Source organism: Vanessa tameamea, chromosome 9 (assembly GCF_037043105.1).
Source record: "Vanessa tameamea isolate UH-Manoa-2023 chromosome 9, ilVanTame1 primary haplotype, whole genome shotgun sequence".
NCBI lineage: Eukaryota > Metazoa > Arthropoda > Insecta > Lepidoptera > Nymphalidae > Vanessa > Vanessa tameamea.
This window is the reverse complement of record NC_087317.1, coordinates 5386136-5403634: the sequence shown is the minus strand read 5'-3', so window position 1 is coordinate 5403634 and position 17499 is coordinate 5386136. Positions and strand designations below refer to the sequence as shown.

General features: G+C 32.9%; 1 protein-coding gene across 1 annotated transcript; it reads right to left on the bottom strand.

Annotated features, from left to right (window-relative positions):
* Positions 1-424: 424 nt before the first annotated feature.
* On the bottom strand, positions 425-1238 carry LOC113395004 (uncharacterized). Its single transcript, XM_026632511.2, has 2 exons — positions 881-1238; positions 425-529 (listed from the first exon to the last, which is right to left on the bottom strand). Exons 1-2 carry the CDS (start codon positions 1170-1172, stop codon positions 513-515), a joined length of 309 nt encoding a protein of 102 aa, XP_026488296.1. The 5' UTR covers positions 1173-1238; the 3' UTR covers positions 425-512.
* Between the last annotated feature and the right edge of the window lie 16261 nt (positions 1239-17499).

The window sequence follows — 17499 nt, the reverse complement described above, 5'->3', positions numbered from 1 at the left end:
ATAAATAAAGTCAAATTTAATTATTATATTTATAAGAATCACATTTACTTGTTGATAGTGAAAAATAAAAAAACCTCATATGATTTGCCGATTTCATAAGTCGAATTTTATTTTACTGTATTTTTAAAAAAAATATATATAAATTGAAAATTAATAATGTAACTTATTTATCTGTGGACATGCAGTTACGAAGCGAGTGTGTTTATATTTTGTATGTACGTGTGGAACGCTTATATGAGTTATCATCGACAACTGCTTTTACATGGCCGATAATGTTCTTTGTGATACAAAATAGCAATTGCCTAATGAATTACGTTCTAAAAAACATTAATATGTTTTATTTATAGATATTTAAATTTTCTTACTTTTATAGCGTCGTTATTTTTAATATGTCGCTTAATAATAATATAAGGAAACAAATACAGGTTATTAAATCTTTAATATAATTTTACATTTTTATTATTAATTAGCACTGTGATTATGATATCGTATTCTTCTCTTAAAAACGGTCTTTATTCTTTCCTTTTTTCTGAAATAAAACGATATATTTTGTAAATATATAGTACAAATTTAGATTGTAAAAATATATTCTATATAAAAAAAATACACAAAAAGTAATACCTTAGAACGATTTTGTTAAGCTATTACGGTCAATTGTAAAAAAAATTCGTGTCGACATTATTGAAAAATGTTTCATTCAACAGTCGATACTGTATTTTATATATTTTCAAATCGGTTGTTAAATAAACATCGTAACAAATAACAACAAAATAATTTAATTACAAAACGATGTAATTTTGAAACAAGAATAATTTTTAATAATAATCTTGTAATTATTGTAACTATTTGAAATTCAATCGCAATATAAAATGTAACTCACCTGGCAATCTTAAGCCGAAGAGATGTTTCTTTTCATCAGGCGTGTAATCCGCTAAGTGGTTTATATCGAATGTCGCAGTAGACTGTTCCGCATTCGCTTTATTTATTGTCTCTAAGGACTTCACGAACGCCTCGTAATGGACTGCCTTATCCGCTTCATCTTTGTACTGTTTGTTAAAATCTTTGATAAATTTCTCAAACAAAGCCGGCGCGTCTGACAATTCGTACTGCGGCCTGTTACCGCTCGCCATTGCGACGGCGACGAATAATGCAATGCAACTGATCACTCTCATCGCGTGTTTTGTTTTCCTCGTAACGATCAACCGGTTCGGAATGAAGGTTGGAATGACCAATGCGATTATAATTCTAGCCTTATATAGCTCAACGACTACTTTACTACATAAATATTATAGTATATGTACAACTTTTTTAAAGACATTGTTTATTATGATATTGTATTTTTTATTTTAAACTTCTTTAAACTGCTTTGTTCTTCCAGTGACTAGCGTACAAATCGGCAGACTACGAGATCCCGGGTTCAAACCCAGGTGGGATAAAAAGATATTCAATATCTTTAAAATTTAAAAGTTGGTAATATTGATTTTTATTCATACAGAATTTCAAGAAAAACGTTATTTAGAAAAACAAAAAATATACATTATATTAATAAATTTGACTTAAACCGAATGCACGACGCATTCGGCTTAATTCAAATTAAAAAAATATATAACATGGATACCATAGGAACCGAATAATTCGATATTGCCATAACTATTTTTTACCATATATTATAATTAAATAATGACAACAAAATATATTATTATTACAAACAAGAACCAGTTGGCATCCGGTGTGAATACATCGACCCAACACCGACCCATGATCACACATATTACGTATGTATTGATGTACATATTCAAAATTATTTAAGTTATAAAACATTCTAAGTATTGCCTGTCATTTCGTCCTTGATAAAATCATTTTTCCCGTAGATCACGCCTATAAATACCTATTTCCTATCTCCCAAGTTCAAGGCTTAGTAATTTCGTCGTATTGTAATTACTATGAATTACGAAAAATGGTGTCCTTACCGTAATTATTTTGTTTCAACGTAATGTAATCTGAAATAACATGACTTACTGATATTGAATAAATTTTTTTAATCGGTAAAGTACTTATTAGTTGAAATTTTATGAGCATTATTAAATTAATCTTAATACTACTTAATCACAATCAATCAATTTCACGTTGATGTTATTCATTTCTGGCTTGACTAATTTAATTTCCAGATCAAAACATAATCAAGATCCATTAAAAGATTTCAATTAGCAATTTTTTTTTTTATGTGTTCATTATTCGTTTTGCGTACGTTTGCTGAACTCCGCACACACAGAAAAGACACAAATACTTATCACATGCCTACAGTAACCATTTTATCGCTTATTTTAAATAGCATTGTCTATAAATAACATTTAAAACTTACGGTTAACCCTGCAACTTCCCGTTATTGAGCAAAAAGTGGTCGATAATACATATATAAATTTATTTTATTTTTTTTATTCCAAGCTAAAACATATTTTTTAGAACATTTTTGATCCTTATTAATATAGAAAATCCTATGTTAGTATACATAACCAAAAAATAATTAACTTGTTACTCCATAATAATCAGAATATTACTTACGAGGGTCAGAGGTTTACAAATAGCACGTCATTTGATAGGATTTTGCGAATAGAAACCTTTCAGTTTCTAGAACATTTTACGAGGGTATCACAAATCCCCGGAATGGTCTCGTCGGTGATCAAACTTGCCGATTCTAGCCCCAAGCTCGACTTCAATTTACCCTCTCGTCGCTTGTATCGATGTAAACTGATACTTTTATTTTTCAACATCGAATGCTATATTTGTCAGATTCCTGGTACTCTTGGAATATTGATAACATTGCAGATATCTTTGTATATATTGTTTAATATATAAATTTTTAGACTGCATTGAAAAAGGCAATAAAATATTTTCTCCAATTTTTACGATGAAATTTGTACGTAAAATAAACATGTAGTCAAAATGAATAAATTAAATTATTATTGTACAGAAAAAAGAATATTATGTTTAAATCGTTTAAGTAAATAGCTTTACATGCAAATTATTCTTTGTTTGTAAAGCTAAACTAAGTTATAGTCTAATAAATAGCTATTATATAAATACAGGTTTATTACGACTGCTTTAAAATGACAAATTCGTTAACCGGAATACAAAGTATAGGATAATTTAATCTTAAACGTTTATGATTTAGTGTAAATTAAAATATTTACATAAACATAACATAATCAGCCTGTAAATTTCCCACTGCTGGGCTAAGGCCTCCTCTCCAGTTGAGGAGAAGGTATGGAGCATATTCCACCACGCTGCTCCAATGCGGGTTGGTGGAATACACATGTAGCAGAATTTCGTTGAAATTAGACACATGCAGGTTGCCTCACGATGTTTTCCTTCACCGCCGAGCACGAGATTAATTATAAACAAATTAAGCACATGTAAATTCAGTGGTGCCTGCCTGGGTTTGAACCCGAAATCATCGGGCCATCTCGGCTCATTAAAATATTCAATATAAATCAATTAAAATATTTAATAGCTGTATTTTAACGGCTTTGTGAAACGTAAATTAAACTTAACTATTAGTAAAAAAAAATTAAAAATCGCTGTTTTTTATAACATAAACTACTTTTTTAATGCGGGCTTTCGGCTGGATTTGATAATATATAAATTATATAAATACTAAATAATACGATAAGATTCTATTCGTCATGTCAAATCTTATGAATTATAAAAAAAAACATCGAATCTTTTAAATTAATGTCATTGGATTTTAGCTCGAGTTTTAACTAAAAACACAGACCACGTTCGTTTCACGGAAAGTTTAGTTTGAGTTAAAATTTAATTATTTCTCTTAAGTTTATCTAAGAATAAGGTCACTGCAAATCAGTTCGTGACATCCGTCCATTCGACAATCTTCGGGCTCATTATTATTTCTCGTCACAAACTCTAAGCCCATCCACCGCAGCCTCATTTTCAAGTAAATTTAATGGTTCCCATCGACGTCTTCATTATTGCCTCTACGCGGTATCGTTCGTAGACAACAGCTTCAATACTGAAGTTTTACTTAAGAACTTGACTTGTCTGCCGCCGGCACGGAGTGTTTCATCTTCTATATATTACAGAACTACTGCTAGTTAACGGGCTAAAGTTCATGTTAATGAACTAATTTGATAGACGGCTACGATTTTCATACAAATGTAATATATACAGTTAAATATATGTTTGAATGAACGTAATAATATTTTACTTAATCTATACTCACCATTAATACTTACTTAGAGGTTTGTTTTAAATGTTGATAACTAATGAAAGGTAAAATTACTGGCACATCAAATCTTTAAGCAAATGTATTGTATCATGTTTTTTTTTACTATTCAGTTAGTTTTTTATGACACCTAATTTTATAGATATTTTTGAATCCGATTCTCTTTTAAATATTTTAATCACAAGACAAAACAAAGTGTGTATCATATATTTTTAATGATAATTTAAAATGTATTACTCGTAATTTATACAGTACATACAGCAGACGCACCTAAATGAGTATTTATGTAATAAAGCAGCAATAGTATCAAATATAACGATTTCACAAATGTATTATCCAAACCCATTCAATGGATCTTAAGTTTAATTGGAAAATAAATACCAAATTGTTTTAATTCAAAATTAATGAAGATATAACAGCCAGTGTCATCAGGCCAGGCATAATTTTGTCGTTAATTGAACGAGACCATCGTCGTGATTGCCTCCACACAACCTCATAGCGAAATTCGATTACGGTATCTTAAATTTTAAACACCAAACTAAAAGATAAATGTATATTTTAAACAAAATATTTAAAAAATTTTTTTTTTTTAATATGCATTTATTTATTCTGTGAACTAAAATTAACGCTAGTATACTACATTGTTTTGTAACCAGTATTAAATCGGTTGTAAGAAACAACCAATTCAAAAACAAGAAAATAATATTTCATATTTCGTCCATTAGTGTACCTGCATAAATAAATTCAAGTAATGGTTTTTTTTATTATTTAATGACTACCTCATCAGAAAGTGGAAACCTTCTTTCTTAAAATAGATAGGTAATATAATATTAACATGTAAAATGGGATATTTTTGAGTATATTTTTCTGTACATTTAAATAATTTGAGGAAATAAAAGTTACTTTTAGTCTAGAGTTCTCAAAATGTATTAAAAAATCTTAAATGTATTTGATTATTAAAAAGTATATTATGAGCACGAGCTATAAGAAATAATATATTAGTGCACGTGGAAGAAAATTTGTGCACAAGGAATGTCTTGATTAAATTACTATCAGTATTTAAAACGGAATATTTACCATGTTTTTTATTTTTATTTGGTGAAGCTCGATATTTCGACATTATCTACGAATGTCTTGTTCACGAGAAAAAAAATTCTTGATTAAATGTTGAATAAATAGAGTAAATGTGTATGTATCGACTAGCTTCCTCCACACGACTCCGTCCTCGGTTAGTTTTAGGGCAGTCGAAATATTGAGTCCCGTTATATTTTGAATCTGGTCGAACCAGCGGGTAGGTAATCGACCGCGTGATCTTTTACGTTTGAATATCCCTTTCTTTTTTTTTTTTTTAACGAGGGGGAAATGCATTTACGCATGCCGCCCGGTCGGGGGACCGGGACGGGTTTGTGGGACTCAACCGGGGCCTAATGCCCCGTGCCAGGGCACGCTAATGCTAATGCCCTGTCCTACCCACTAAAACCATCCTCGGGTTTCCACCGTGCCGCCGAGTGGTGAGGCCACGGGATCGCCAAGGGCATGCAACCGCGACCCCACCAGCGGCAGCCGCCGTAAGGCGGCTGAATATTCATGGAAAGCGCGCCTAGTGCGCGCCTTCCCCCTCATCCTCCACGTGGGAATGTGACGAACTCCCCCGAGTCCGCCACTGGAGGCAGGGCGTCAACGAAGCTGACGCCCTACGGCGGATAAGATGGTAGGCTCTGCCGCTGACCGCCGGTGTAAAACACCTGGGAGGCTCGAGTAGCGAGCCCTCCCACTCCCTCCTAGCCAACGAGGCCACTCACATGGTCCGCCCTGACGCCGATCAGGGACGTACCAGGAGCGGCCCCGCGGCATCCCTCCCGCCAGTCTTAGCCGTGGCCGACGAGCAAGCTCAAACCGGCCCCGTTGCCCAGGGTACACCACGAGGAGGTGACTGACATGTACCCCACGTTTGAATATCCCTACAGCAACCAGTTTATCCAGACTGTCTGGTTGTCTCCGGGCGATATGACCAAAATAACTTAGGACACGTTGGTAGCATACAGTGGATAATCTGGTAATATTCAGTTGCTCAAGAATAAACTTGTTGATTTTTTGCTGTCCACAGTATACGCAATATTCTTCTATAACACCACATTTCGAAAGTCTCGATGTTCTTTTAGTCAGCTGCACGGTTGACCATAATTCGGAGCCGTACAGGAATATATTCAGAATACTTCTACGTACGGCCTTGGTGGTTTTAACACTTTCCTGTTTTGCCAGATTCTAGTTAACTTATAGCTTTGACCTTTTGCGTACGTCTCCGAATTTCTTTGTCAAAATTTGATTGCTTGTCTGTGATCCCAGGTTCACAATTATATGATACACATTTACAATTTGATGATCATAATAAATTTAATAGAACTTTATTTCACTTACTTGGTCGTAGGGCTGTGTGCAAGCCCGTCTAGGTAGGTACCAATCAGTCTTGAGTCCCAGAGGAATTCCCTGGCGGCGACTATGGGCGGAGACCTCTCACTGTCGAGCGTCATCATATATTCGAAACCTCCAAACAGCAGTACTTAGTACTGTAGTAGATTCGTGTCTTTATCTACAGTGGCTAGTAGTTGTAGTATAGCCAGTGTAGCTATAGACACGAATCTTAGTTTTCAAGGTTATGTATGTATGGTGATGTATGGAATCATTAATGTTTCATACCTAACATTACTAGCAATCGCTCGGAATCGTGGCCATATTTTTATTTAAACTTGTAAAAATTTAGAAAGGTTTTATGTTAATATTTAAACTGCTTTTCGATTTTTTAGTTTTAAGACAAAGTGTTTAAACTTCTATTACAATATATCATTTAAGCGGGTTTATTATATACATATGTACATTGAACGCATACAATATAAAAAAAAATATAGCTTATTTCCGTTACTATCAACATTCACAGCTTCATTTTTCATAATAAATTTAATATTGCATTTGACCAATTACTTCAGCTTTCAGTAATTTTCGGTTAATTTAATTATAATAACGACAATTAGTCATACGATGCGTGAAATATATTCAGTCTACAGCGTACTGCTTATATATATTTTTACAAAGTTATATTAAATTACTTTAAAAAATAAAAAACAGAATACACTAAACTAACTAACGGAATCATATGTTTTTGATTTTTAAGAATTTTTGTCATAACCCAATAAGTTTAGATGGTTCACTCGTTTTGTATATAAATTTGACTAATATTGAGCAATACCGACTAAGCTCTACCACCAAGTTAGTCGGATTTTTTTACGCGTATCATTCGATAACCCACAGCCACGGCATGCCGGCTCGGCCTAACATAAAACAAATACGCTGAACGTATTTAAAGCGACGTGACTGACATAATTGGCCTACATAAATATAGAATTAATTTACAGGACAATAATAATACGAAAATAGTATGATAATGCTGCTAGTTGTGTGTTCGCATCAGTTTAATGCGAACCGCAGACCGCGACTCAAATCACATGCATGTTGATATCGAGACCGCAGCCCGTTTTAATTTTCGCCTTTATTCCACAGGTCTGAATAACGATCATAATGCACGCTTACCGAAATAATGGAAAACTACACAATTATTGAGTTTATTGAGAGAACAATAGATTGTTTATTCAATGTTCGGTTTAAAGTAAGTGCCTTCATTGTTTTGAGGTTTAACAGTTTTATTATATAGTAATTAAGCGTGACAAATTATATTGATAATGATATACGAGCTACAACTGATTTCAATAATCTTAAATTGGAAATATACAAATATCTCTGTCTCTTTCTCTCTCATATCTCATCTACTTTCATAGTCTAAGCGCTTAAATTGTATTATATTGTTATACACACGCTTGAACTTGCGCCTAAATACGCCTAACAGGATTTGAACTGAGTCCATTTCATTGTAAAATATGTTTGACTTTTCTATGAAGATAGAAGCTAATTATCTCAACTACGCAGATGTCAAAAGAAAATAAAATTAACATAAGAAATTATATGATTACATAAAAACGGTTTTTGTTGCTTTTATAAATAAGATAATTGAACTAAGTAATAACTAGATAACTTCGCAGGACAAAAAAGACAAAACCACGAAGAGACTATTTCGATTACGTTCATTACGTAGCGTATATAAAAATGATTTTAACAACAAAGGAAACCCTATTTCTCGATGTTTCAGGCTAAAAACCCTTTCCAGAGAAAACGTACCTTAGTTATTGTTGCCTATAACGGATTTATGTTTTCCTTTACGAGAGCACAACTCTGTTAGAGAAATTAAAAAATAACAATAACGATAGATGTTTTTTTTAGGGCGAAAATACAAAAGGTTCTTTGTTAATGGAATTTATTAAGCGATGGAAAATCTTTTGAAGCCATTTCACAGCTGGTGCAAGTGTAAAGTTTTCTAATGATGGTGTGCCCGAGGCTTTGTTTCTTGCTACTCGAATTTTCCGAGAATCGAATAATCTACGAGTAGGCAGAATATTGATTTAAACCACAATTTTGTCATTGTTCAATCGTCAGCCTTAACTAGTTCATCTCAGAGGAACTGTTTATTTATAATTTTCTATTCAGTTTCCTCTAATTCATTTAAATCTGACATTTATAAAATATTTCTTAGGGTAGTATATTAACATTTAATTTAAAAAATTACGAAGCCTAATACTATCAGTAGGTACATCTATGGTCACATCCGATCCGTTTGCCATTCGTTGGCCGTGTTGGCAACGAGGTGAAGACAAGCTGGTGACACGTTGTCAGCCCATTCTTTCGCGCCTCTTCTGCAATTGCAATATATACATTCATATACAATATACAATGTACATATACATTGTATATGTATGCATATTTTGCAATTACAACCTTCACGTTTTCATTTTTATAACTTATCATGCTAAAAGATATTTTTTTTGAAGAATAATGTAAATACGATTGCTAGACCTTGTAGATCACAAATACAGCGAAACAGGAAACAATGAAAAAGCATAGCGTAAAATTGCCAACGTGTTGTCTCAAACAGGAAAGTTTCGCAATCGTTGATGTCGCATTACTCATTCGTCGACATAATTTTGTCAACTGATGGCCATCGAGTTAATCGCCTTGTTGATGCTGAACTAAATGTTTTAGTTTGAACAGTATTGGGTTGGTGGCAAGTCTGCGTCTGTGAAGACGTTAATTCCTGTGACCGAACTCCACTTTCATGGTTTGACCGAGAAAGAGTGGAGTGAGTGTTCGTCATCTAATTTCTTAGGCTTATATCGCATTTTAACCTTAAATAACGATAACTGAAAAAATATTTCAACCCCTTAACAATTCGGGAGAATATTACTTGAACACATTGCTTTAACTGATCGCAATATATAAGTGGAACTTCCAGATAACAGACATGATTTTTTTGCGTTTTTATAGATAATGGGACATAACCATCTTTTATGTAATGATTATTTAAAATTCTATAGAACATGCTGTTGGAATGTAAATTGCGGTGAGTGGTATTTAGATAAGAATTAAAACAAAATCAATTCAGTAGAATACAATATGTCCCGGATACACATTGAATGAAACTATGTATTAACTAGATCCTTTAAATATGTATATGTATATTCTCGATGGTAGGGCTGTGTGCAAGCCCATCTAGGTAGTTACCAATCAGTCTTGAGCCCTAAAAGAATTCCCTGGCGGGGACTATGGGCGGAGACCTCTCACTGTCGAGCGTCATGAACGCAATGTTCGATAGCAAGGCGTGCTGGTTGGAACTGCACTCCTGCAAAAACGTCATGTCGCAGAAGGAGGCAGCAGAGCGGGAGCGGGTGGAGGACGCTGCAGACATGTGCCTCTGAAGAAAAAGCGCTACATGCATCTTCTCCCGCCGCCTCAAAAAGCGCAGGAGGACTAGGGGTCTTATCAATATTGGCATTCGAAAGCAATCCCGTGGCGCCCGCCGAAGAGAGGGAGAGGGTACAGCTGGTTTTTTAGTGGATATTACGGTACTGAACACCGGCCACATCAGGTGGGGGAAACGCAAAATGTGTTTTTCCAAAGCAAAAAATAAAGTTACTAACCACTCATCTGATATTCTACCGCCAAACAGAAATACTTAATATTGTTGTTTTATGGTTTGAAGGGTGAGTGAGCCGGTGTAACTGCAGGCAAAGGAGATAACATCATAACTCCCAAGGTCGTTGCCGCATTGGTGTGATGTAAGCCATGGATTTTATTTCTTACAGCGCCAATGTCTTTGGGCGGTAATGACCACTTACCCGACCGTTTTCTCGTCTGTCTAAGTAACTTTTTTATGTAATACATAGAAAAAATTACTTATAACATTAAATAAAATTAAACTTTGTTTAAAATTTCATTGATTTAATTCAATATTAAGAATATTAATAATTGTAATTTCAGTTTGTTATTGATTTCGGTTTGTTAATTGTAAACAGCTTGACCTTTAACTCTAAAGATTCTATGCCATATGGAATCGTCGGTAATACGTACATAGCACTGCTAATTGATGATCGAAATGAACCGATACGGCCCAGTGGCTACAAAACGAGAATCTTAACCGATATTAGCAGTTTTTAACCAGGTTACCAACACTGAATATTCTTGTATTTATTTAGTGCTAATAATTTTACTTTTATTCATGTCGAACCCGTGTCGAAGCGGTGATACGAAACATCGCAGAAAGCTGCATGAGTCGGATCAAAATCTGCCACATGTATAGTCCACCAACCACATTAGAGCAGTGTGGTGGAGTAAGCTTCAAAACCTCTCCTGAAAAGACAGGATGTCTTAACCCAACACTATATTATATATATAATATATATTAGTAAATATATTATACATATCCTAGAATATATGTATAATATTTTTTCCAAATTTAATTTTGTCCGCAAATCATCTTCCTATGGCCAAATACGCTTTTAACCACAAAAATTATAAATTGAATTAATGGAAAAAAAAACATAAATAATATTATCATACTATTTTTAATCAAAATACCTTTTTTTAATTTCTCGACGACAGTGAATCTGAACCTTTCAGTGCTGTAAAATAATTAAGATATTCATAAATAAATATTTAATAAAGTTCATACATCCTTTACAAGTGTTTTGTTTACGAAAAATATAAAAATGATTTGTTATATAAAATGAATCTGAATCAGAAACTAAAATTAATTGATATTGGACTTTTTTTCAGAAACTTTTTTTATGTTGTCGTAAACCTAATTTATAAAACAACAAAAACTGAAATAACTTCAAAGCTTAATTACTATTAAACTAAAGAGCCATTCCTTTTACTTTTCCGTATAGTCAGCAAAATTGTTAATATCAAAAGATGCGTTTGAATCGTCGTATAGGTAGTTTTTTCTGTTTATTTCTTTTAAGTATTGTACGAACGCCTGATAATGTTCCTCCCTATCCGCAGCACTCTTATAATGTCTATTGTAATCTCTAATAAATTTTTCGAATAATGCAGGGGCGTCGTTGAAATCATAATACATTCTCCTCGCGTATGTCACGGCGACCGTTATTAGTAGGAGAGCAAACGTAGCAAGTTGCATATCGTATGATTTATATCAAATCGTACGAAATCGACGTTAAAATGAGGAATTATGTTTTATTAGAGATTTTATATAGTTCTCTAATAATCATATTCACGTTAACATTTAAGTTAGTAATAAATTGTTACTACTGCTACATTCATATCAGAACTTTTAACACAAATTACTATTAGTTCAGTTAAATTAAAAAATTATATACACAATATCACATTGATATTACAAGAAATATAATAGAAAAAAAATATGTAACATCGACTGTCTTTGCGTTATTTTCTATCTTATCTAGAAATATCTGTTTTTTCTTATATAGCGTAAAATCACTCCCCCGTCTCTTACGGAGGGTATTGTAAGTGCCTAACTACTGGAACGCGATGAGTATGGACAATACTTCTCATGATAAAGTTAATATGAATAATATTGTCTATAGTCATAGTCATGGTCATGATTAGTAAGCCAAATATCCTTTCAATACTATTAAGTGTCAGTAAAATGTTTACCAATTAGTCATATTAAACTCTATAAACATTAGTCTGAATATATATGCAAGTTTAACCACGAGCAACCACCACTAAATCTATCAAAATCTATACGCTTATATGTTTAAAATTATTGTTGTGCTTGGCGGTAGAGGAGAATATAGAATACCATTCTAACACAAAATCTGTAACATGCGAATTCAACCTGCATTGGAGCAGAGTGGTGGAATCAGCTCCAAAACCAGGTCTCTGTCCAGCTGTGATCTTAACTCCTTTTTATAAGGTTGGTCGAAAATGTTCGCTATTCTTAACCGAGACAACAATAAAAACAAAGATTGTTAATTTAATATCCTACATGGCAGAAATCGTAATATGTTTTTGATCTGTACCATTTCTCATAATATATTTGTAAGTCAGTCTTGGTTTCAATAGAATTTGCAGACCGAAAAAATAGTCATAGCAAACAAACATATCAAACAAATTATATAGCATACAAAACCGAAAACATAAGTTTGAAAAAATATTAAAAAAGCGCAGTAGCTATTTACATTCAAGTGGAATTAATTGAGGAAAATTCTGAACAAATCATGTCTTGTTTAACATATTTATGACAATACTGTGTTTAATTTATGATTACTATAAATCATTATTTATTATTGAGTACTTAAACGAACAGTGCCTAGTATTCAAGTTATTAATGTATCATAACTTACTGTCAGTAAATATATATCGAATTTCAAAATGAAATTAACATAATCTAGTCAGAATTAAATATCAAACGCGAAATATCTATTTAACACACTTTTATTAATTTGTCATCTATATATTTATATATAGGTAGGTACTACATAGGTATTTATATGTATAACGGAATCTTTCAACGTAATTTTAATCATATTTAAAACCACTGATGAATTTGAATATATGTACACGTACTAATGACTGCTGATAATAAAATGATTTTACAATTTCGTCCTAGTTAGGCCTGAATTGTCACTATAACAAAATTTCATCGACTAAATATGAAATATTTTCCTACGCTTTTTACCCTATTCCACAACACACGGAGTTTTCGGAAAATTCTAAAAATATATTTAGTGATTATTATAATAGTTCAAATAAAAATAAATGTAATACTAAAATGTCATATCGTTTAAGTATAAATTAGTATAAATTTTAATCTCAACGAATAACTGACTGACAGACCAGAATATAAATATTATTTAATTATATGTAATGTATATATATATATATGTATATCGTTATTTTTGGATTTAAAGAAAGTAGTTTGAAAGTCAAAGTCACTTCAATTCCATTTATTTGTTAAGATATTGAACATTTAGTCTATGGTTTTTTCAGCCACATCCACGAAACTAAATGACGGGTGGTATGACTGATGTGTGATGATAATTCTTGTTCAACGTTGGTACCTATTGTTATCCTATTGTATAACCCAAATGATTCATTTAATAAAATTAGATTGCAGACGTAACTTATTTTAGCTATTAGTAAATATACATCTTTGTAATATATATATGTTGCAGCCATCTGGTTAACTTAGCCTTTGAATTAACAGCCTAGACACTGCAATAAAGGACGCCGTTCAACCAGCTGCCTGAATTACACCGACCAATATATCTTCCATTCATAGAAAAGGGCCTCTCATGTAAATAAAAATATTAATAGTTTATGTTGGAACAATTTTTTTTAGATAAATGCTAAATTTATATAATAGCGCGCCTATATTAGGGCGATTTTTTTAGAAGGTTTTGACTTCATAAGTACTCTTTTTACTTACGTATTAACGCCAAAAAAGCAAAAAAAAAACACTGCACGATTTTGGAGAAACAAAGTGCTGAAAAGAAGAAGCAGCCCCTGATTACAAGAATATATTTGTTGTGGTTCCTATTGATCATTTTGCAAGAAGGCTTAGATTCATTAATTTGATTGCGCAAAATTGACTCAAAACCGACTCTGTTCAGCTCTGACTCAAAAATATGGTCTTCTCGATCTTACCCTTAGAGTGTTTTTAAGAAAGTGAAGGTGCGAAGGGGGCGCAGCACCAGCCTGCCGTAACAAAGTACAGCTACATCGTGCCTGTGTTTTGATACGAATGGCGAAGGTGCAAGCCGAAGGCACTTCGTTTCGTAATTGTTTGTAAACAACCTAGTTTTAAGGTTATTTGAATTTGGGGTCAGATCGATAAGACCAAATACAGTTGGAGAATGGTATTTTTAAGCAATTTTAAATAAGGAGAGTCTATAGCATGTTACCCTATTCTATGAATGGAACATGAATTGACTGAATGTCATTCAAGCCGCTTTCAGCAGGTTGAGCAGCGTCGATTAGTATAGTGTCTAGGCGTTTAATTGGATGGCTAATTAGGCTAGTTGCCTGCTGGCTGCCTATAGATTTATGGCTAAAGCAAATATGTTTTGGAAAAGATAAATATGTATGTATGTGTGTAAATTATAATTTATTAATAAAAATTGTTCTTAAAAAAAAATGTCCAGCACTTGTCTACTATTGCATCCTTGTGTTTCGTTAATTGTATTATGATAAATGAAAAACATATAATATGATAATATTATATTTGATATAAAGCAATACATTTTTGCTTTTCTAAACGACGATAGCTCTCACTTCTGAAAAAATATTTTAAAACGTTTTAAATTTTAACTTTTTTACGTCTTAATCAACTATTGATATGTAAAACAACAATATTATTCTATGAAATAATTAGATATCTGTTGAAAATTTTAACCAGTATATAGATATATGTTATAACTCAGTAATTTAAAAATTAAATATGATGTACAAAAGTGAGGAACCCCACTTATAAACATGTAAAAATAAAAGCTATGATGCATATTAAATTTAAAACACACTTACATTAGATCTAATATATCCTGTGTATGTATTTACAAATTCTTCTTCTGTTAAGTCAGCAAATTGGTTGATTCCAAAAACTGCACCGTCTGGTCTTTCGTTTAATCTGTTTATTTTTTTTAAATTTTCAACAAATGATTGATAGTGATGCTCTCTATCTGCGGGACTCGAATATTGTATTTTGTAATCCCTGATAAATGTTTCGAATAAAAGAGGAGCGTCTTTTAAATCGTAATGCGGTTTTGTCGCACATGTGAACGCGACCGTAATCAGAAGAAAAGCAAACGTCGCGAGTTGCATATTGTACACTTTATACCGAATAGTATGAAAACAAATTAAAAGTGAATACATTTATTTGAGGAGAGCTCTTATATAGTAAGCCAATCATCGTAATAACGTCAAAGTGCATGGTAATTAATGTATCAAATTATACGGCTTTTCTATGGTATGCTATTTATAACCATAAATAAATAAATTTACTATTATGTTTGTTTAACTGTTGAACATGGATATCCTAAACCTAAATACTTTTGTATTCCAATGTAGAAACCAGGTTAATCTAACAATTCGGCGTCATATACAAAGTCGAAAACGTTTACAGTATCTATGTATGTATATATATTTACAATTCAAGAACGGCTGAACCGATTTAGCTGAAAATTGGTGGAGAGGTAGCTTAGAACCAGGTCAGATCATATTCACGTTCCAGTTCGGAACAGGAACGTGAATATGATCACCATGAATTAGATCTAGATGTATCCCTGTTAAATCCCCAACAAGTGGAAATTTATGATACATTAATGATGAAAATGGTGGTTTTTATTTCCTGGATGCCCCTGGCGGAACTGGTAAGACATTCCTCATGTCAGTAGTTTTAATTACTGTTCGTGCCAGATCCAACATTGCGATTGCAGTTGCTTCTTCCGAAATAGTCTGGTTTTTGCCACATTGTTAGAAGGGAGCTGTACGGCTCATTTAGTATTGAAATTGCCACTAATTCTTTAAACTATTAAAAAACCAACATGTAATATTGCAAAACACTCCACAATGGCCGAAGTTTTATCAGCATCGAAACTTATCATCTGGGACGAATACACAATGGCGCAGAAACGTGGATTGGAAGCACTAAACCAAATATTGAAAGATCTACGCAACGTTTTGGAGACGCAATGATTTTATTGTCTGGTGATTTCCGCCAAACACTGCCAGTAATGCCACGATCAACTACTCCCGAGGAAATAAACGCTTGCCTTAAATAATCAAATATATGGCTCTATGTGAAGAAACTTCAGCTGACAAGAGAGTCGCATCGCTGAATGATACCTACATCGAAAGATACAACTACAGCTAAAGATTTCTCAGTATCGGTTATTGCGAAATTAAGAGCAATTGCTAACTGTCGGTAATGAGTACCCATCGAAGAATCGAGTGGATTGATTTAATTTCCTCAGAATTTCTGTAACTTTGACTCATTGAATGATGAACTCATCAACAAAATTACCAAACACCGTTACTAACCACAAAAAAAAATGAATGGTTCAGTGATCGAGCAATTTGGCAGCTAAGAATAAAAGCGTAGGTGACTTAAACAACATTATTCAGAATGAGGTCATTGGTACGCTGCATTCATTCAAATCTATTGACTGTGTAACAAATAAAGATGAAGCGACTAACTATCCAATTAATTTTTTAAACTCCTTAGATGTGCCTGAGTTAACATTGCACAAATAAGGACTAAAGGTTAGCTCCGTAGAAAACCAAAACTTTGGAACGGAACGCTTTTGGTGGTAAGTAAATTAAAGAACAATTTGATTTACGCGACGATACTCAAAGGAAAAATCGAAGCTTAGGAAGTTCTAATTCTGAGGATCCCGATGATCCCAACCGATTTGACGTTTGATTTGAAACGACTTCAATTTCCAACCCGTCTTGCATTCGCCATGGCCATTAACAAATCACAGTCCAATCTTTGAAAGTTTATGGTCTACTTATTATGAATCTAGAAAATCTTTCCATAGTCAATTATATGTGGCATGTTCACGGTTTAGAAGACCATCTTCGTAATCTGTTCTTGTGCCTGATAATAAAACAAAAAATGTCGTCTATTACAAGGTGGCTTCACTGAAGAGTGCAACCTATGCACCAAAATACCTGGCAAAAATAGAATCATTAAAATACTTGATTTTTTTTATTTATATTTATTATCATAATAAAAAAATTAACTTGTTAAAATCAAAAATCTTCTCATTCATTGCTTCTATGGCGGAACAAAGTTCGCCAGGTTCACTAGTATAATATCAAATAATACAGTAGAT